This window comes from Ursus maritimus, unplaced genomic scaffold, assembly GCF_017311325.1.
Source record: "Ursus maritimus isolate PB19 unplaced genomic scaffold, ASM1731132v1 scaffold_11, whole genome shotgun sequence".
Classification (NCBI taxonomy): domain Eukaryota; kingdom Metazoa; phylum Chordata; class Mammalia; order Carnivora; family Ursidae; genus Ursus; species Ursus maritimus.
The window spans coordinates 21,612,625-21,635,928 of NW_024423453.1; the positions used below are offsets into that span (position 1 = coordinate 21,612,625).

Genomic DNA, 23,304 nt, shown 5'->3' on the forward strand with positions numbered 1-23,304 from the left:
TTTAATACCCCACTTACATTAATGGACAAATCATCTAAACAGAAAATAAACAATGGCTTTGAATGACACACTGGACGAGATGGGCTTAACAGATACATTCAGAACATTCCATCCTAAAACAGCAGAATACACATTCTTTTCAAGTGCACATGGAACAATCTCCAGAATAGATCACATATTAGGTCACAAAACAGGCCTCAACAAGTACTTGATTGAAATATTTGAAAATTATTTAAAGACTGAAATAATACCATGCACCTTTTCTGACCACAACACTATGAAATGAGAAATCAAACACAAGAAAAAATCTGGAAAGACCACATACTTGGAGGTTAAATAACATGCTACTAAACAATGAATGGGTCAACCAGAAAGTCAAAGGAGAAATAAAAAAAATAAATGGGAACAAATGAAAATGGAAACGCAATGGTCCAAAACTTTTGGATGAAACAAATGCAGTCCTAAAAGGGAAATATGTAGCACTAGAGGCCTACCTCAAGAAGCAAGAAATATCTTGCTTCTTAAATAAATCTCAAATAAATAATCCAACCTTACACCTGAAGGAGCTAGAAAAAGAACAACAAATGAAGCCTAAAGTCAGCAGAAGGAAGTAATTAAGATGAAAGCAGAAATACATGGTATAGAAACTGAAAAAACAATAGAACAGATCAATGAAACCGAGAGTTGGTTTTTGAAAAAAATGAATAAATTGGTGAACCTCTAGCCAGACTTACCAAAAGAGAACCCAAATAAATAAAATCACAAATGAGAGAGGAGAATTAACTACCAACACCACAGAAATCCAAACAATTATAAGAGAATATTATAAAAAAGTATATGCCAACAAATTGGACAATGGATAAATTTCTAGGGACACACAAACTACCAAAACTGAAACAGGAAGAAATAGAAAACCTGAAAACTGAAAACCAGCAAAGAAATTCAATCAGTAATCAAAAACTCCCAAAAAACAAAAGCCCAGGACCAGATGGCTTCACAGGGGAATTCTATCAAACATTCAAAGAAAAATTAATACCTATACTTCTGAAATTGTCACAAAAAATAGAAAAGGAAGGAAACCTTCCAAATTCATTCTATGAGGCCAGAATTACCCTGGTACCAAACCCAAATAAAGACTCCACTAAAAAAAGAACTACCAGCCAATAAGCCTTGTGAACATGGATGCAAGAATTCTCAATAAAATACAACAACCTGAATCTGACAATACATTAAAAAAATCATTCACCATGATCAAGTGGGATTTACTCCTGTGTGGCAAGAATGGTTCAATATTTGCAATATCAATCAATGTGATACATCACATCAACAAGAGAAAAGATAAGAGCCACATGATCCTTTCAATAGATTCAGAAAAAACATCTGACAAAGGACAACATCCATTCATTACAAAAACTCTCAACAAAATAGGTTTAGAGGGAACATACCTCAACATAATAAAGGCCATCTATGAAAAACCCACAGCTATTATCATCCTCAATGGGGAAAAACTAAGAGCTTTTCCTCTATGGTTAGGAATAAGACAGGGATGTCTACTCTCACCACTGTTATTTAACATAGTACTGGAAGTCCTAGCCTCAGCAATCGGACGACACGAAGAAATAAACAGCATCCAAATTGGCAAGGAAGAAGTCAAACTTTCACTATTCACAGACAACATTTTATGTAAAAAACCTGGAAGACTCCACCAAAAAATTGCTAGAACTGATACATGAATTCCAAAAAGTTGCAGGATACAAATGAACATACAGAAATCTATTGGATTTCTATACACCAATAATGGAGAAAGAGAAAGAGAAATTAAGGAGCCAATCCCATTCATAATTCCATCAAAAACAGTAAGATGCCTAGGAATAAACCTAACCAAAGAGGTGAAAGACCTGTACTCTGAAAACTATAAAACACCAATTGATGAAAGAAAGTGAAGAGAACACAAAGAAAAGGAAAGACATTCCATGCTCATGGACTGGAAGAACAAATATTGTTAAAATGTCTGTATTACCCAAAGCAATCTACACATGTGATACAATCCCTATCAAAATACCACTAGCATTTTTCACAGAGCTAGAACAAACGATCCTAAAATTCATACAGAACCGCAAAAGACCTTGAATAGGCAAAGAAACCTCAGAAAAGTAGAGCAAAGCTGGAGGCATCACAATTCTGGACTTCAAATTACATTATAAAGCTGTAGTGATCCAAACAGTATGGTACTAACACAAAAATAGACACAGATCAATAGAACAGAAAACTGAGAAATGAACCCACAAGTATATGGTCAATTAATCTTTGACAAAGCAGGAAAGAATGGAAAAAAGACAAATGGTGTTGGGAAAACTGGACAGCAACATGCAAAAGAATGAAACTGGATCACTTTCTCACACCAAACACAAAAATAAATAAAATTTCTAGGATTTTTCATTAATGTAATTTTTGTTATTTGTAATAGTAAAGAGATTTGAATTAAACCTGTAAAAAATATCTTTGCTCTGTTAAGCAAAATATAACCAAGTATAAAAGATACAATATAGTACTATACTTAAATTATAGCATCAACTTGGACAGAAATCAAAATGTCTTAATTATTAATACATATTTTTTGAGATTTAACATCATACACAGTAAGTCTATTTTGAGATAAATTTTTATACATTTCTTTTGTAGTCTTATATCAACAGAGTTCTAGAAATGTTTATATTTCTTTCACACAATGAAAAATGGTACAGTTCTGAAAGAAATAAAACCCAGTTTTTACTGATATGATACATATTCTAAATTTTTACTTTTTATTTCAAGTTTTTATTTAAATTCAGTTAACATATAGTGTAATATTACTCTCAGTAGTAGAAGTTAGTGATTCATCACTTACATATTACACCCAGTGTTATCACAAGTGCCCTCCTTAATACCTGTCACCCATTTAGCCCATCCCCTTGCCCACCTCCGCTCTAGAGAAATACTCAGTTTGTTCTCTATAATGAAGAGTCTGTTTTATGGTTTCTCTCTTTTTTTTCTCCCCATGTTCATCTGTTTTGTTTCTTAAACTCCACATGAGTGAAATCATATGGTATTTGTCTTTGCTTATTTTGCTTAGCGTAGTACATCCTAGCTCCACTGACATGATTGCAAATGACAAGACTTTCATTTTTTTTCATGGCTAACATATTCCTGTGTGTGTGTGTGTGTGTGTGTGTGTGTGTACATCACAAATTCTTTATCCATTCATCAGCTGATGGACATTTGGGCTCCTTCCATAATGTGGCTATTGCTGAACATTCTGAATTTTTCTTTTATTTTAAAGATTTTATTTATTTGAGAGAAAGAGAGAGCACAAAGGGAGAGGGAGAAGCAGACTCCCCACAGAGCAGGGAGCCTGATGCCGAGCTCAATCCCAGGACCCTGAGACCATGATAAGCCACTGGCCAGACTTATTCAAAAGAATAGAGAAAGGACCCAAATTAATAAAATTATGAACGAAAGGGGAGAGATCATGACCAACACCAATGAAATAGGAAGGATCATTGGAAACTTGTATCAACAGCTTTATGCCAATAAATTAAACAACCTGGAAGAAATGGATGCCTTCCTGGAAACCTATCAACTACCAAGACTGAAACAGGAAGAAATTGATTATTTAAACAGACCGGTTAATTATGAAGAGATTGAAGCAGGGATCAAAACCTCCCCAAAAACAAGAGTCCAGGGCCTGATGGATTCCCCGGGGAATTCTACCAAACATTCAAAGGAGAAATAATACCTATTCTCCTGAAGTTGTTTCAGAAAATAGAAACAGAAGGAAAACTACCAAACTCATTCTATGAGGCCAGTATTCCCTTGATCCCCAAACCAGGCAAAGACCCCATCAAAAAGAAGAATTACAGACCGATTTCCCTGATGAATACGGACGCCAAAATTCCCAACAAGATCCTAGCTAATAGGATCCCACAGTACATTAAAAGGATTATTCATCAAGACCAAGTGGGATTCATCCCTGGGATGCAAGGGTGGTTCAACATTCGCAAATTGATCAGTGTGATAGATCACATCAACAAGAAAAGACTCCAGAACCATATGAGCCTCTCAATTGATGCAGAAAAAGCATTTGACAAAATACAGCATCCTTTCCTGATTAAAACCCTTCAGAGTGTAGGGATAGAGGGTACATTCCTCAATTTCATAAAAACCATCTATGAAAAGCCTACAGCGAATATCATTCTCAATGGGGAAAAGCTGGAAGCCTTTCCCTTAAGACCAGGAACATGACAAGGATGCCCACTCTCGCCATTATTATTCAACATAGTACTAGAAGTCCTTGCAACAGCAATCAGACAACAAAAAGGGATAAAAGGTATCCAAATTGGCAAAGAAGAAGTCAAACTGTCTCTCTCCACAGATGACATGATACTCTATATAGAAAACCCGAAAGACTCCACCCCCAAACTACTAGAACTTATAGAACAATTCAGTAATGTGGCGGGATACAAAATCAATGCTCAGAAATCAGTTGCATTTCTATACATGAACAATGAGACTGAAGAAAGAGAAATTAGGGAATCCATTCCACTTACAATAGTGCCAAAAATCATACGTTATCTCGGAATTAACTTAACCGGAGACATAAAGGACCTATATTCTAGAAACTACAAATCACTCTTGAAAGGCATTGAAGAAGACACAAAAGGATGGAAAAATATCCCATGCTCATGGATTGGAAGAATAAACATAGTTAAAATGTCTATGCTACCCAGAGCAATCTACACTTTCAGTGCCATCCCAATCAGAATACCAACGACATTTTTCAAAGAACTGGAACAAACAGCCCTTAAACTTGTGTGGAACCAGGAAAGGCCCTGAATCGCCAAGGAATTGTTGAAAAGGAAAAACAAAGCTAGGGGCATCACGTTGCCGGATTTCAAGCTATACTACAAAGCTGTGATCACTAAGACAGCATGGTACTGGCACAAAAACAGACACATAGACCAATGGAACAGAAGAGAGAACCCAGAAATGGACCCTTGGCTCTATGGGCAACTAATCTTTGACAAAGCAGGAAAAAACATCCAGTGGAAGAAAGACAGTCTCTTCAATAAATGGTGCTGGGAAAATTGGACAGCTATATGCAAAAGAATGAAACTTGATCACTCTCTCACACCACACACAAAGATAAACTCCAAATGGATGAAAGACCTCAATGTGAGACAGGAATCCATCAAAATCCTAGAGGAGAACATAGGCTGCAACCTCTTTGACATCGGCCACAGCAACTTTTTTCATGACACATCTCCAAAGGCAAGAGAAACAAAAGATAAAATGAACTTGTGGGACTTCATGAAGATAAAAAGCTTCTGCACAGCCAAGGAAACAGTCAAAAAAACTAAGAGGCAGCCCACAGAATGGGAGAAGATATTTGCAAATAACACTACAGATAAAAGACTGGTGTCCAAGATCTACAAAGAACTTCTCAAACTCAATACACGAGAAACAAATAATCAAATCAAAAAATGGGCAGAAGCTATGAACAGACACTCTTCCAATGACGACATACAACTGGCTAACAGACACATGAAAAAATGTTCAAAATCATTAGTCATCAGGGAAATTCAAATCAAAACCACATTGAGATACCACCTTACACCAATTAGAATGGCAAAAATTGACAAGGCAAGAAACAACAAATGTTGGAGAGGATGTGGAGAAAGGGGATCCCTCTTACACTCTTGGTGGGAATGCAAGTTGGTACAGCCACCTTGGAAAACAGCGTGGAGGTCCCTTAAAAAGTTAAAAATAGAGCTACCCTATGATCCAGCGATTGCACTACTGGGTATTTACCCGAAAGATACAGATTTAGTGAAGAGAAGGGCCATATGCACCCCAATGTTCACAGCAGCATTGTCCTCAATGGCTAAATTGTGGAAGGAGCCGAGATGTCCTTCAACAGACGAATGGATTAAGAAGATGTGGTCCATATATACAATGGAATATTACTCAGCCATCAGAAAGAATGATTACCCAACATTTGCAGCAACATGGACGGGACTGGAGGAGATTATGCTAAGTGAAATAAGTCAAGCAGAGGAAGACTATTATCATATGGTTTTACTCATTTATGGAACATAAGAAATAGGAAGATCAGTAGGAGAAGGAAGGGAAGAATGAAGAGGGGGTAAACAGAAGGGGGAATGAACCATGAGAGACTGTGGACTCTGGGAAACAAACTGAGGGCTTCAGAGGGAAGGTGGGTGGGGGATTGGGATATTAGGTATTAAGGAGGGCACATATCGCATGGTGCACTGGGTGTTATACGCTAATAATGAATCATGGAACATTGCATTAAAAAATGGGGGTGTACTGTATGGTGACTAATATAACAAAATAAAAATTATTAAAAAAAAGAATTCATGTACTGAGCTATTAAAGTTTTAAAAGAGGTTCTACAGTCTAAAAATAGTTCATTTGTGTATAATTTTTACACAACTGCTGAATTTTACGTTAGAATATAATTTTCTATCCTACCGGTTGTTATCTATATTTCCTGTGTATAAAAGTGAGCTTTTTGCAACCATATGTGCATAGTCTGTATCTGAGTCTTATTTCAGAATGTTGGGGGAGAAGGGGGTAGGGAAGGTAGTACCTGGCATCTCTCTTTTTCAGAATCACTATAGCTGATTCTGATATACAGCCATTGTCTTAGATTTTACAGAATAACGACATAATCAACATGTTTATTTTGCAAAAAATATTGTAAACAATGATTACAAATATAGTTTTAGATTCTTACAACTTTAAATATGATAATCTGGATTATCTGATAATTTGAAAACTGATAATCTGGAGAATATCTTAATTTTCTGTTATTATATAGGTTTATGCAATGGACATGTTCAAAAATTCTTACCACACCCCTGTCACGTATCAGACACAAAGGATGTGTTGCAAGGTGGTACAAAGCACAGTAAAATAGGTGAGATACATTAATTTTTAGAAGGGCCGCAAAGCACAGTTCTTCAAGCATCACCAAAGATTAAAAGAAAGTATTATTATTCAGAGTAGGTAGTATATATGCATTTAGTTCAAAAAGTACTGAAGCAGGAGGTATTTAAAATGAGAATTGGCAGAGAAATGGTGAATCTCACAAGCAGAGACAAAGGGAAAGCTTCAAGAAGGAATAAAATAAGTACAAGCATGAAGGTAGGAAAGTGTAGGATTTGCTTAGAAAAGATGGGAAATAAGACTGGAAAGGTGATGGGAGGTTACAGTGTGGCTCAATTAACAAGTGATCTGTATTAATTTAAATCAATGGGGGAGTTGCTCAAATAATGGGATCAGAGCTGTACTTTTGGAATTTAAATCTGGCATTTGTACATCAAAAACTAATGATATACTATATGCTGGCTAATTGAACATAAAAAAAAAATCTGGCATTTGTGAAACAGGATGGACTAGAATGATGGTTTTGTGTGTTTCTTTAACCAATAGATCATAATAAATGAGCCAGAGGCAGGAAAGATCTAAACTAGAGTGATGGAGACAATAAGCAAGCAGTTTCACTGGGTAAGATGGCATAGATTTTACCAAGATAGACTCTAAGAGATTCCATCCATTCATTCTTTGAGCAAATATTTATTGAATGCTTACAATATGCCAGACACTGTGAATACAGTCAGGACATGTTGAGCTTCAAGTGTTGGTGACTTTTTCAGTTTTTTTTTTTTTTTTTTAAACTGTATTCCTGGAGCCCTAGACTTATTTCATTGAGCACCTAATGTAGACTGTACTAAGCACTATTGTCAGCACTGGTGATGCAGTAGTAAGCAATGGAGATAAAACCCCTGTCCTCATAAAGTTTACATTTAGTAGAAGGAGACAAGACAACATATATGCAAAAAAATAAATGACGTAATTTCAGAGAGTGATAATGCTATGAAGCACATGGTATAGAACAATGAGAGAAAGACCTGGATCATCAGGGACAGCCTATCTAAGCAAGGATATTTGACCTAAGATCTTAAGGACAATGAGGTCAACTTAGGAATATCCAGGGAGAGTTAAAAAACAGAGAGAATTAACAATAAATGCAAATAGTATAAAAAAGGTACTTTAAGAAATTACAATTAGTTGGGATGTAATACAGAAAAAAAAGTGGGGGATGAAATCAGGGAGGAAGGCAGAGAGGTCAGATCATTTAAGTACCTTTGGACATAGTAAGAATTTTGGAATTCGTTCCAACTGCAATGAAAATCCACTGAGTGTTAAAACAGGTTAGTGATGTGATTCGTTTTATGCTTTAAGGAGACTACTTGGGCTGGTGGTGTGTAGCAAATGATTTTACAGTGGGATAAGAGTGAAAGCAGAGAGACCAGATAGAAGACAAATACAAGCAAGAGACAGTGACGGCTTGAACAGATAGGAGAGAGGTAATGATTGGATTTGTGATAATCTTGATATACAGCCAACAAGATTTGAATGTGGGGGGGTAAAGCAAAAGAGAAGTATCAAGCAAAATTCCTAGGTTTGATGACTGTATTAATTAGAAGATGGGGAAGATCTGCATTCCTGACCTCAATCATAGCAGTTCCACGGTTATCAGTTTTATATATTGGGGTTCTATTTATAAGATTTTTTAAAGGGTTCTACTGCTAAAAAAAAAAAAAAAAAAAGTCTGAAAACCCTTGCTCTAGCAATTCAAGTACAGAGCTCAACAAAGTAATCACAGCCAGAGGCACATATTTGGGAAACGGTATTATTGAGATTAAAGTTTAAGTTGGGTAGGATAAATGTGATCATCTAAGGAGGGGGGAAAAGTGCATAATATAGCTAGAAATTTAAGAAATGTGTACTTTCAGTAGGTAGACTAAAGAAGTGTAAAAAGCTAAGGAATAAAAGAAATGGCCACAAAGGTCAGAGAGTAAATCAGGCCACAAACACAAAAGGCAGTAGAGAAATGTTCGAGAAGGACAGGAAAATCATCAACCAAAGAGAATGGAAGATTTTGTTTTCAGGCAAAAAAGGTAAAAAGGTACCAGTAAACTTGAGGAAAAGAAAAGAGAGGCGGGACTAAATCCAAGTTGAAAGAAATTGCAAAGAATGGCTATAGGAGATACAGATTCTTCTTCCAAGCAATTTCAAAAAAGGGAAAGGAGAAAATATAGTAATCTGAAGAAACATCAGGTGACATCTATATACTGGAAGTCTTGGAAGAACCCCACAAAAGAGAGACTAAGAGATACTGCTTTGTATATATTATACAAGCTACTTACATAGGTTGGATAGTAGAGTAGAATGGAGGAGAACATAGATAGTAAAAGTATAGTACATTGCAAAACTGCACAGAAGCTCATTTTATTTCTATTATAAAGATGGGGAAACTAAAGTTCATTCAGTTAAACAACCTGCCCAAGTCAACAGAAAATAAAAAATAAGAATACAAATGTAGAGCTGTTTGACTTCAAAGCCTACGCTCTTTAAACTTTACACCACACAGAAGCACATTCTTAGTTTAGGTGTGCAAATGTAGTGTATTTGCAAAATATAAAATACCAATAAGACACATATTTTGAAGTAAAACAGTAATCCCCTATTAGAGGTAAAAGTTCCAAACAATGAAGTTCTGAATTTGTTTCTACTCTTGACCAATATGTTCTAGAAGTAAATCTAATATTCTTTATGCTCCTTAAAGATGAAGAGGAAAAGACAGAAACATTTTTGAGTAGGGGGTAACCGTAAGTACCCCCACTTTTTTTTAGAGGGGGGAGGGCCTGGGGGAGAGGGAGAGAGCAGGCTTAAGCAGGCTTCACACCCAGCACAGAACCCAACTTGGGTCTTGATCTCACAACCCTGAGATCATGATCTGAGCCAAAACTGAGTTGGGAGCTTAACTGACTGAGCCACCCAGGCGCCCCTGTAAGTAACCCCTTAAGTAACATTGAAGCAAAACAGTATGATGGGATAGGAAAATGCCAACAAAGCCCTTTTCTTAATACATGCTTTCTATGCTCAGAAAACTAGCTGCCAACACGTGGCAATTCTTACGACCTAAGCACATCTGCGCAGGGCCATTTCTCACATGGGATAGTTTCCAAGAAACACTATGAATCAAAAGTGGAGATCAATGAATTCCAGATTTCCACAGCATTTTTATAATAAAAGATACAATATTATTCAAATTTGAACATGAAACATCTGAGATAAATCTGTTATCTCAGCTAAAATAAAACTATTACCTGGCAAAGGTACATATGTATATGTCTAAAATATATAAAAACTATTGGCACATTTTTGAAGAAAAAAGTACGCATCTGTAAAAAAAATAATGATGAACACAATGAATATACACAGTGATTTATGTAACTTAAACTTTGTTGCACTAAACATAATAAAATTGTATCAAAAATTACATTCCTATCACATCAGCTCTTATGCTTTTCAATAAAACCATTTAATTATAAGTCATTTTACCATCACATTTTAAAGATTTCCTGGATTTTATGTCATCTTTAAATAGAACATTAAACATAAAAAGATACTTAAATGTGTCTATCATGCATTTAAACTTAGAGATGATTAGCAACAAAAACAGATTTAAAAGTCAATACAGCTTAAAGCCTGGATCCACGATGGGAAACACTGAAAAATCTCTTCATTTAGTCTGCAAAGCTACTATTAGTTATATTAAAAATTTTTTTTTCAGTTGTGCTTTAGAAATCAAAGCAGAGACATACATTATTCCACAACTGAAGAATTTAACATACAGTTTTCTAAATAATTAGTCTAAGAAAACAGTTGTGCCTCCAAAAGACCAAGGGTAAACTACACGAATAAAAAACCCACAGAAATTTAGTTTTGCCCCTCCAATGGGATGCAACTTACTTAATTAACTGACTCAAAAAATATTTTTTAAGCACTTGCCATGTGTCTAGTGTTAGATAAAGATAAAAATGGCTAAATTAGGAGCTTATAAACTAGCAAAGAGAGATCAATTTGTAAAGAATTATGTACACTAAAGTGTGAAAAATGTTGTGACAGGTATGTGCAGTCTATAGCTGAAGCACAAAGGTAAGCATGCTTGGTTCCTACCCAAGGAGGAAGAAACCATAAAGATTTGGAAAAAGATTTTTAGAAAATGTGACACTTGAGTCAAACCTCAAAAACTGAGAGGACATTTATCAGCAAAGGGCATTTCAGGCACCCTGAACAATGTGAGCAAAAGTAGGGAGTTATGAGATAGCATGACTTACTTGGGAAACTGAAAATAGTTCAGGAAATTGAGGTGAGGACTGACAAAATATAGAGTTAAGTCGCCAGGGGTCAAGTCATAGAAGGCTTTAATATCATTTTGAGTAATATGAATTAAATCCTATAGGCATTTAGTAGCCATCAAAGAAGAAAGACATGATCAGATTTTCTTTTAGAAAGATAATTTTGATGACTATGAAAAAAAGATTGGGAGGGGTAAGTTAATTTGGAGGTTACTGCAGCATTGATGGACTGAGTAAAACAGTAACAACATAGTGATACAAAAGTGGAGGATCTGAGAAGCATTTAGAGGGTAGAGCTAGGACAGCAAAGGATTTCGGATGCTTCCTGGTTTTCTGAAGCAGGAACTGGATGGTATCATCCACAAACATAAAAATATTTAGGATATATGGTAAGAAGCTCAGTTTAGTACCTCTGACTTAAGTGAGTGAAATAACAAAAAGAACTTCAAGCTAGAATATTTGAATGGGATCTCATCCTTAGAAATTGTTGAATCCACAAAAGATGTATGAAATGAGTCCAATTACAACAATTGAGGCTATATCATTCAGAAACTTACTAAGGACTGTTTCTACACTCTGAGCAGACATGTATATGTTTAAATTTTCAATAAATATAAAATAAGGTGATTGAAAAGTTACAGATTCTTTATATGAAGATAATATCTGTATCTGCTAATGAGATAATTCCTTAGTGGCTAAATTTTTTTTTCATAAATATTCTGATGATGCCAATCTGATGAAAGGTTAATATGGATCCCTAAGCAAGTGCTTTAGTCAATCTTTACAGTTGTGTCCTTTTATAAGTTATTCCTGAGGCATGCCTGGGTGGCTCAGTTGGTTAAGCAGCTGGCTCTTGATTCCAGTTCAAGTCATGATCTCAGGGTCCTGGGATATAGCACCCTGCATCGGGCTCCACACTCAGTGGGAAGTCTGCTTCTCTTTTTCTCCCAACTCTGCTCCCTCTGCTCCTAACCCTGCTCGCACTCTCTCTCTCTCAAATAATCTTTAAAACAAAAAACAAAATGAAACAAAAATAAGTTATTCCTGAGCTACAAATGACAATCCTTTCCTTCAAAGACATTATAAGGCAGGGGCGTCTGGGTGGCTCAGCTGGTTGAGCCTCTGACTCTTGGTTTTGGCTCAGGTCATGATCTCAGGATTGTGAGGTCGAGCCCTCAGTGCAGAGTCTGCTTGAGATTCTTTCCACCTCCCTCTTGCTCCCCTCTCTGCTCCTTCCCCAGCTCATGCTCACTTGCTCTCTCTCTAAAGTAAAAAAAAAAAATTTGTAAGGCAGATGTACAATCTGAGCACATGACTTGAAAAATAATCATTTCCATAAGTCAGCTAAATATACATTATAGACAAATATATATGGCAAAAAAACAATGAAAGAGAAATAGCATAAAATCTCATCTTGACGTGAATAAATGCTGAGTATACCCACATGAAAAGATAAAAATCTGGTGTAATGAATTGAGAGAAGTCTTCTTGGAGAAGGCAGGTTTTAACCAGATTTTCAAAGTTATAAGTTTTCTAAGAAACAGAATAATGATCAAAGGCAAAAGGAAGAAACCAAAGTTTTTCTATGAGGAACAGTAAAATGACTATTTTGAGCAGTTTGTACTAACTGGAAGGTTGGGGCGGGGGCAGGTGAATGAAGGTTCTTAAAAACTAGGCTAAAGAGAGATGCCCTTCAATAGATGACTGGATTAAGAAGATATGGTCCATATATACAATGGAATATTACTCAGCCATCACAAAGAATGATTTCTCAACATTTGCTGCAACATGGATGGGACTGGAGGAGATAATGCTAAGTGAAATAAGTCAAGCAGAGAAAGACTATTATCATATGGTTTCACTCATTTATGGAACATAAGCAGGAAGATCGGTAGGAGAAGAAAGGGAAGAAGAAAGGAGGAGTAAACAGAAGGGGGAATGAACCATGAGAGACTATGGACTCTGGGAAACAAACTGAGGGCTTCAGAGGGGAGGAGGGTGGGGGAATGGGATAGGCTGGTGATGCATAGTAAGGAGGGCACGTATTCCATGGTGCACTGGGTGTTATACGCAAGTAATGAATCATGGAACTTTACATCAAAAACTAGGGATGTACTGTATGGTGAGTAACATAATAAAAAATAGTTATATATAAAAAAAAAGAAACTAGGCTAAAGAGTTTTATCTGCTATGACACAGCATCACCAGAAACTCCTGAAAATGAAAATGATAAAAGCTTTCATTGTAAGTTCCCATGATTCTAATTTTTTTTTGTACTATAAAACCAGGCAGCAAATGAAACTAATTGTTTTTAGTACAAGTATAAACTTAAATCTAGTATTTAAAGAGTTTTCAATTTAGTTATTCTTGGCATAGTTATAGGGGCATCTCAAAACCTAAATTCTGGTAATGTCAATATACCCCATCATTCAGAATCTGTCAAGCTTGAAAGCAACACCCTCTTCTCTAAAAGAAGCATCTGCTTATCCTTATGTTTCCTCAAATCTGTGGCAGGAAAAGCAAGCATAGTTTTATGTATACAACCATGAACTGCTTAATGTTAAGCTACAGAATACTGTCAGTAAATATTATGGCAAAATTGCTCATGGACAATTAAACACTTAAAACCTTTCAGGCTTTAGAAAACCACAACTAGCTTTACTGATCTCTAACCTTAATTAAAAATCATTAGGCCCAAATGTCCAAAAACCAAATGAAACTTCCATGCAGATGTTAAAACTCAATGTAACCACTCATGATCCTTTAATAATTAATTCTCATTCTTGACTTTCTTACTGCTGTGAATACTGTCAGAAAGCCAGGTTTAGAAACTCACCAGATTAGCAATTACAAGATATGAGTTCTAATTTCATGAATTTGTTGTGCAACTTCAGACAAGACAATTTCTGAGACTTTTGTTCAGCTTGTTTTCTTCTATAAAATTGGGCAGTTAAACTAAGATGATCATGAAGATAGCTTTAGCAATAAAATTCTGAAATTCTTCCCCTGTCCTTTAGCCTGATATCACCAAGTTCTGCCCATTTTTCTTTTTTTTTTTGTTTTTTTAAAGATTTTATTTATTTATTTGACAGAGGTAGAAACAGCCAGAGAGAGAGGGAACACAAGCAGGGGGAGTGGGAGAAGAAGAAGCAGGCTCATAGTGGAGGAGCCTGATGTGGGGCTCGATCCCATAACACCGGGATCACGCCCTGAGCCGAAGGCAGACGCTTAACCGCTGTACCACCCAGGCGCCCCTGCCCATTTTTCTTATACGGAATCTTTTACATGCATTTTAAATTTCTATTTCTATTATCATCATATGACTGTAGGTCTTTATGAATCAATTTCCTTACTCATCTTCCTTCCAGAATCTCCACACCCTGATTTATTCTATATACACTGTAAGTCATATTCTTTTTTCTTCCACTCTTTCTGAACTTTGAGTGCAGAGTAGAGTTAATCACACCACTCTTTCCATGACCCATTATCACTATTAGCTGTGAAAGACTGCTCTCATTTGTTTCTTTTATTTTCCTGTTCATTCCCAATTCCTCTCTCATTCCCCTTCATTTTGTAGGTTCACATTAAAATGTGATATATTCTTGGACATATACACATACTGGTAAAATATATATTGTTATTTGCATGCATGTGTTTTGTTTTTTGGGTTTTTTTTTTGAGATTTTATTTATTTGACAGAGAGCGAGCACAAGCAGGGGGAGTGGCAGAGGGAGAAGGACAAGCAGTCTCCCCGCTGAGCAGGGAGCCCAATGTGGGGCTCGATCCCAGGACCCTAGGATCATGACCTGAGCCAAAGGCAGACACTTGACCGACTGAGCCACCCAGGCGCCCTGTATGCATGTGTTTTTATGCTATAGATCCATATCTCTTTTTACTTTAATATAAACCTTGTTTTTTAGATTTATCTATGTTGTTATAACTATACCTTTACATGTAAATACATGTTTCTAAATGATGCTCAGTATTCCACAGGTTGCAAACACCACATTTTACCTATTCATTTCCTCAGTGACACTTAGGCTGCCTCCAAGGCCACACACCTCTACAAAGACAGACAATCACTAACCTGAAGTTAGGGTATGTCAGTCCTAGTAATTTTTAAATTTTATTCTTTTATAATATATATACACATACTATATATATATATATTTTACTGTATACCCTGATATGTATATAAAGAAGTATATATCCACAACCAATATACACTACTGTTTAAAATATTTAAAATGTATATAAAGATTTTTTATTTATTTGAGAGAGTGGTGAGTGAGAGAGCCCAAGCAGGGGGGAGAGGCAGAGGGAGAGAGAGAAGCAGACTCCCTGCTGAGCAGGGAGCCTGATGCGGGACTTGATCCCAGGACTCTGGGATCATGACCTGAGCTGAAGGCAGAGGCTTAACTGACTGAGCCACCCAGGTGCCCTATTTAAAATGTATATAAACTGCATCATACTGTATTGTAATTTCCTTTTGTACACTGTTATTATACTCCACATATTTCTGATACTGATAATTGGTATCACAATTATCACATTATTTCAGTAGTAGTATTTAGAAATAGTATCACATTATTTTAACTTGCATTTCCTGATTGCTATGACTTTTGAAATGTTCATATCCTTTGCCCAATTTTTTATGGACTTTTACTTATTATTATTAATGCTTAGTTAATGTATCCTCAACGCTAATGCACTGTTAATTATATGCACTGCAAATGTCTTCTCACAGACTATGGGTTGCCTTTTCATTTGACATACTGATTTTTGAAATAGAAGCTTTACATTTTAACATATTCAAATATATCAATCTTTTCCTTTTTGGCCTGCATTTAAATTTTGATTAAGAAACACTTCCCTAGCAAAGTGTTCAAGACAGACTGTTTGATATTTCAAAAGAATATCTATAGTTTTGCTTTTTACATTTAGATAGTTAATCCATAAAACCATATAAATACTTAAATGTGAAAAGCAAAACTTTACAGTTTTTTTTCATGGATAGCAACCATTCCTCAACTGATTGTTTCCCTACTGATTTATAATGCCACCTCTGTCATATACTAAATTTCTATTTACTCTTTATTCTGTTCTATTTTGTCAAACTCATGCTCTTGCAAATAACATTGCATTTTATTCTTCTACAGAATGATCTTGGTAAATGGCACTTTCCTATTTAATGATGTTAGGATTAGATCACCAAGTTTCTCTCTCTCAGACAAATATATATACACAGAAACTACAGGGGTTTTAGCACAAATTACACTGAGATTATTTTTAAAGATCTAGGAAGACTTATTCTCATTAGGGAATTTAATCTTTCCACCCAAGAAAAGTTGACCACTGAACAACATGGGGGTTAGGAGCACCAACCCCCCATGTAGTCAAAAATCCACATATAACTTTTGACACCCCCAAACTTAACTACTAATAGCCTACTGTTGACCAGAAGCCTTACCAATAACATTTACAGTTGATTAACCCCTATTTTTTATGTTATACATATTATATACTATATTCTTATAATAAAGTAAGTTAGAGAAAAAAAAAGTTAAAAAAATCCTAAAGAAGAGAAAATACATTTACAATACTGTATGTATTTATTGATAAAATCTGCATATAAATGGACCCATGAAGTTCAAAACTGTGTTGTTCAGGAGCCAACTGTACTTACCTATTCCAGTCTCATGGCTTTAAACACTATTCTTATGTTGATCATCGAACACCTCATATCTTGAGTCCAGATCTCTGTTGAACTGCTTGCTAATGGTTATCAGCATTAGGATTTCCAGTAGTTATTGCCAACTCAGTATGGCCCAAACCACTGCCTCCCCCACCAAATCTGGCCACCTATACACAGACTTCTCAGTTCATTTTCAGTTACTTGTGGAAAAAGAAAATCAAGTCACGCCTGATGACTCAATCTCTCTGTTACTTCCATCCAATCCATCAGTAAATCCTCTTAAATCTACCATATAAAACATTAAAAAAAATATCCAGAATCTGACCACATCTTAACCATCTCTCACTGTTACACCACAGTCCCAGTCAACATGATTTTTTGCCTAGGTTACTACAATAGTTTCCTCACTGGTCTCCTTGCTTCCATTTTTGCCTCATTATAGTCTATTTTCAATATGGGAGTCAGAATGATCAATCTATTAAAATATAAGTCAGATCATGTCAACCTCCTATTAAAAACCATTCCTAAAAAACCAACAAAAAGCCATTCCTATTTCACCCACAACAAAAAACCAAAATCCTCACAATAGTCTATAAGGCCCCATATGACCTTGTCTTCCACTCTCCATAATATTTCTGACTTCACCTCTTAGCTCTCCTCCTTGTTTACTCTGTTCCAATATAGTCTATATACTAGTGAGAGAGAGAGAGTGTAAAAAATGGCCCCAAATTCTTCCCACTCTACATCCACATCTTTGTAACATGATGTTGAAAATCTTCCCATCAAGAGGGGTATCTATTTCCTTATCCTTTGAATTTGGGTTGACCTGGTAACTGGCTCTGCCATCAGTAATTAACAAATATGACTCAAGAGAGGCTTCAAAAGTATTTGTACGTTGGGATTTGCTCTCTTACTATCTTTGGGAACCCTACCATGACCAAGTGAAGAAGACTTTCCTTGTTGTACTGGTACAGAAACCGCCAATTGACAGACAGGTTTATCATTCACTGCTAACTACTACACTGTTAGCAGACCAACCATCTGACTAGAGACACATAGGCAAGTCCAGTAGATACAGCCCAATAAGCCCAGACCAGAAAACTGTTCTATTGTCCCCCATATCATAAACAAAATGGGTTATTGTTTTGAGTCACAAAGTATTGGAATGGTTTGCTACTCAGCAATAGATCACAGAGACATCCAGCTTCCTTGCTGTCCCTTAGGCACGTTTCCAACTATGCAATAGCAAGTTCTATACTTGGAACACTCTTTCCCTGCATTGTATGGATAATCTGTTCACATCCTTCAAGTCTTTGTTCAAATCTCAACTGCTCAATGAGATTTATTCTGAATACTCTATTTAAAGTTGCAAGCCCATCACTACCCCCCCATAGTAGCAGTATCTTTTTTATTTATAGTAGGTCCTTGGGACCAACCACATCTGAGTTTATGCCAATGCAGTGACTCAAGGTAGAATCCTAGATAGTTTCAGAATGGGAGCTGGGCCATGCTGGAAAAAGCAACCATGTAATTAGACAGTTGGGGCTTTGAGCCATGTGATATAGGCCCAACTTCCTGACCTCCACGGAGGGGAGGGAGACTGGAGATTGAATTCAATCTAGTGGCCAATAATTCAATCAGTCATAATACTTAAATTTCAGAAGTAGAGTCAAAGTTTCGTTCTATGATGCAGTCATTTCAGAAATATCATTAAAAAGCAAATTCATTTACATTTAACATGTATTATACGCACATAATAAAAATCCAATAAAATCTCTGAACACTAAGGCTTAGGTGAGCCTCCTAGTTGGTAAACACAGTGATGTGCCAGGAGGGTGATGCACCCTGGCTCCACGGGCAGAGGACATGAAGGTTCAAATTTTGAGACTTCCCTAGATCTCACCCAATGGGTCTCATCTTTTGGCTGGTTCTGATGTGTGACCTTTTAATAAAACTTCAATCATAAGTATAGTGCCTTCCTGAGTTCCCTGAGCCATTCTAGAGAATTAGTGAGCCTGCATGGTTAGTGGAACATTGCATTTATAGCCAATTGGTCAGGTGTGTGGGTGGCCTGGGGAATCCCTGAGCTTGTGTCCTAGGGAGGGTAGTCTTGTTGGGGATTATGCTATTAATTTGTGGAGTATGGACTAACTATGGTTAGTGCCAGAATAGTACTACAACTTGTTATACTTTTATACTATCTAGAGTTTTCTATAATGGACTTATATTACTTTTATAATTAAAAAAAAAAAACACTTCCATCTTGAAAAAAAGAATAAAATCTTGCAATTAAATAAACCATTACTATTTTAAATTGTAAAATCAGTAACATCTAAAGAAATAAGGAGGACCAAATAAGAGCCCACAAGTAGAAATGTCTAGAGGAAAAGAAAGTAAATTTATTTAAATTAAAAAGTTGACGAATGCAATAAAATAAAAATTTAAAAGTGGTGCATAAAACTGTGTAAAATAAATTCTTTTTTAAAAAAAGCAAAAATGTTTTGTGGGGCAAAATACATGATGGTCTAAAAAATAAATAGAAAGGTTCATTTAACAAACACATTTTTTAATAAAATGTTGATTTATAGTACAATTTAAAGGTATTTCTAAAGGACTGCATCATAGAGCAAAACCCTATTATGACTATACTTAAGTATTATGAATAAGGAGAACAAAAAGTGAAAAAGTTTTTCCTGTGAAGTCTATTAATGCAATGATTATTAAACCACTGGGCCACAATAAATATGTATAGTATTAAGTTGCCTGATTTTTAAAAACCGTCTCTTGGCTTTGTCTTTTTCCATCTCACTTCCCTACTCCTCTACTGGTGCTCCCTGGTATTACATCTAAATAAACTACATGATTTGACACCCCTTTCTCAGGATCTGCTTATTGAGAAATACAAAGATCTGTGCAGAAAAAATATTTCTAAGAGAACTGATTTTCCTCCATAAGCACTGGTTTTACCTTCATGGAACATCCTTTTACATTTATATTATAGTTGTCTCCTCCTAACTGTCTTGACTTCAGTCTTTTCCGGTACTAACAGATCATACATACAGAAAGCTATTGACAGAAGCTTAAAGAGGAAGAAAAAAAAAGCTCATGGAAAAATTATGGCATCATCACTTACTCTGAAGAAAGATAATTATTAATAAAATAACAAAATTCATTTTTGAAAATACCTAAGTTGTTTTCGAAGTTGCTCAATTTCCACATTTTGTTCAGTTACTGTTTTCAGAAAGTGCTCGTTAGTCTGCCACAAGAAAAAAAAATAGAAATATTCAGTATTAGAACATTTAAAACTACATCTTTAAAGATTAACTGTAGGGCATATAAGTAGAAAAAAACAAAGTCATGATAATGACTCATTTCAAGAGTTTTTGATGGTAAAATACAACCTTGGCCATTTTTCCTTGCCTTTACTTTACTACTTTAGTGGACACCTGCTCCACTTCAAACTACCTGCTTCTGCTTTTTGATGTCTTATGGTTTTCCTTGGCCATTTGAATCTCCTTTGTTTACCTAAATGCACAGAAGATAACAGGTGCTATAGAATTCATGCCCCCAGCCTGCTCTGGAAGAGCTGGATAACAATGATTGAAGAGAACTGATGTGTAAGTATCTCAAACTCCTCCTGTGCCCCATGGTGGTAAGTCTGAGCCTGTTCTACACTGGCTTCCAAAGTGCCCTGGCAGGATTAAGTGTCAGTTACCCAAGGTATTAATTTGCATGATTGTTAGAAACCCTTTGGCTGCCTTCTTTTAGCTTCCCAGTTCTCACTTCCCCATTCCCCTACTGGTACTCCCTGGTATTATCTCCTAAATAAATGACATGCTTTAGAATCCTTTTCTCGGGGTTAGTCTGAGAAGGAACCTAAAGGAAGATATGAAGCAGTCTTCCAAGTGTAGAAAAAATTTCTCTAAGGGAATTGATTTTCTTCTCTAAGTGATGATTTTACCATGAAGGCACAAATTCCTTATCCTTATCATCTTTATCTATATGCCTTATGGGCAAAGTCATATAGACTATAGTTACCTCCTAATCGATAAGTCTTGATTTCAGTTTTTTCCCATCCCAACAGATCACACATATATATATATCTCCAACTGCCTCTCCCGGAAGCAGTTTTCATTGTGCTTCTCTCATACTCTACCCAATCTTACTGACTTCATATTTTTAATACACTATTTTATTTCCCTCCGGAATCGGAATTCCATTCTGCCATCATCCATTCATTTTAAGACAGAAATAACTGTTTCCTTTCCTCACTTTATATGCACTTTTACAATGCACATTGCATTATATTCAAACACTAAATTTAAAGTACATAGCTACAAAACGAGTCAATTTTTGAAGACCACCTTCTCCCAGAATTTCCAGTGACTGGCACGTGATTTAATACATTCTAAATACTTATACCTTTAAGGAATAAATGAATGAATGTCTCCACTGAAACATGAAAGACAGTGTGAAGACTGCATCTTTATTTTTGGGAAGCAGACTACTGCAGACCAGAATTTAGTGTTCACAGACCACGATTTAAGAGACCAACTATCACATGCAGGGAAAGAAGGTCAGAATAATGAGAGGTAGGTAAATTATACCATATCAGAATAGTTGAAAAAAAATTTGGTGCAACACTGGGCATGAATCAGGAAAGACGTAATGGTTACATGCAAATAAACTGAAGGGTTGATTTGAAGAAGTGAGCTTATTCTGTTACTCCAAAAGATAAAACCATATATCAATGGGAGGAAATTTAACAAGATTTTAGCTTTCTTTTTTTTTTTTTTAAGATTTTATTTATTTATTTGACAGAGAGAGAGAGCGAGCGCATAAGTGGGGGCCAGGGGCAGAGCGAGAAGCAGACTCCCTTCTGAGCAGAAAGCTTGACACAGAGCTATATCCCAGGACTCTGAAATCATGACCTGAGCCAAAGGCAGACGATTAACTGACTGAGCCACCCAGGTGCCCCAGATTTTAGTTTTCTAATAATCAGAATTCAAAGGAACAGACTCTTTGAGGAAGTGATAAATCTCTTTCAGGGAATAGTTAAAGCAGAGGCTAGATGATCATCTAACTGAAAAGCATTAATGAAAGGATGCCTATATCATTTAAGGAAATAGATGACCTTTAATATGGTTTCAAATTCTCCTGTGAAACTATCTCAATGACTTCAGTCCAAACCTATTCACAACTCTGAATTCTTCTATGTCTGTTAATGTACTGTTAATGTTTTATTATATATACTGTCTTGGCACTAACATAATTAATGCGTGTGTTTTTTACCATTTGGGAGCACCTTAAATTAAGGTAAATGATGTAGAGTAATTAGGAGAAGTATAAATTGGAATTGTGAATTTTAGAAAGCTAGTGTTTTGGGAACTAACTTGTTAGCAAGCCTAGTGAGATCAACAACTGCATCTGAATATGGTGTTCTCTGTCACTACAAAGAAAATTATATATTAGTATTCTAGAATTTAGAGATTCATAAAGGTCCAGGGAAGCATCCCCTTCAATCACTGATCATGATTATTTCATATGTCATCCCTGTTTTACCAAGTAGGATAGGAGGTTGTGGATAGATACACACTTCTCTTCCAACTAGAGAATCTTTAACAGTGAAAGGAATAATATGCAATTAGAAAATATTTTTGAGTAATTTTACAGAGATGAACAAATCTCAAAAAAAAAATGATTTCAGTGAAGAGAATCTCTAGGAAATGTGAATTCCCATTTTATCTATAGTCATAGTAAATAAAGTTGTACTTTCATGTACCATTCACATCAGGGGATTCTACCTCCCGTATGTTATAAATGTGTATTGGTCATGAAGGATATTTACTTCTTGTGTACTCATCAAATGATTTTACCTATTCATTTAATCAGCTTATTCATGGAATCAGAAAACTTTTTAATGAGTACTTTTCTTCAAGTTTGATTTTGACTCAAACTTGCTCCTGTGACTATTCTCTGAATGCTCTTTGAGACATACGAGATCTTTACAATCACTTAACTAAGTCCCTTCATATTTAGCAGTCTTGTTTGATACCCAGTAAGTACATTAAAAAAATGCTTAAGTTTTAAAATTTCTCTTACCATTCCTTTATCTTAACCACCAGGACAGTCTCTTTTTTGTTCTTTATAACATGACTCTTTCATCCATCTTGTCACTTTTTTATCTGTTTTATTGTACCCATCACTTCCTATTCTTTATTTTGGCTAAAATCTATTAATTCTTGTGCCTTAGGAATTTTTAATGTATTTCCTATGAATTCTCAAATATTCATTCCCATGACTTCCAACAGAATGATTTGGGGTTGCTTATAACAA

The 23,304-nt window shown here is 35.7% G+C and overlaps 1 protein-coding gene across 6 annotated transcripts in view; it reads right to left on the bottom strand.

The window, feature by feature from the left end:
- The window catches only part of SCLT1 (sodium channel and clathrin linker 1), a 193,217-nt gene that overhangs the window by 117,004 nt on the left and 52,909 nt on the right, over positions 1-23,304 (bottom strand). For all 6 annotated transcript variants that reach the window (XR_570736.2, XM_040626301.1, XM_008699737.2 and 3 more), the window contains one exon: positions 20,154-20,224. Coding sequence is in view for 5 of the 6 variants with exons in the window: in XM_040626301.1 (XP_040482235.1) it covers positions 20,154-20,224 (71 nt within the window). In the remaining variant the exon portion in view is untranslated. The remainder of the gene's footprint in view (positions 1-20,153; positions 20,225-23,304) is intronic.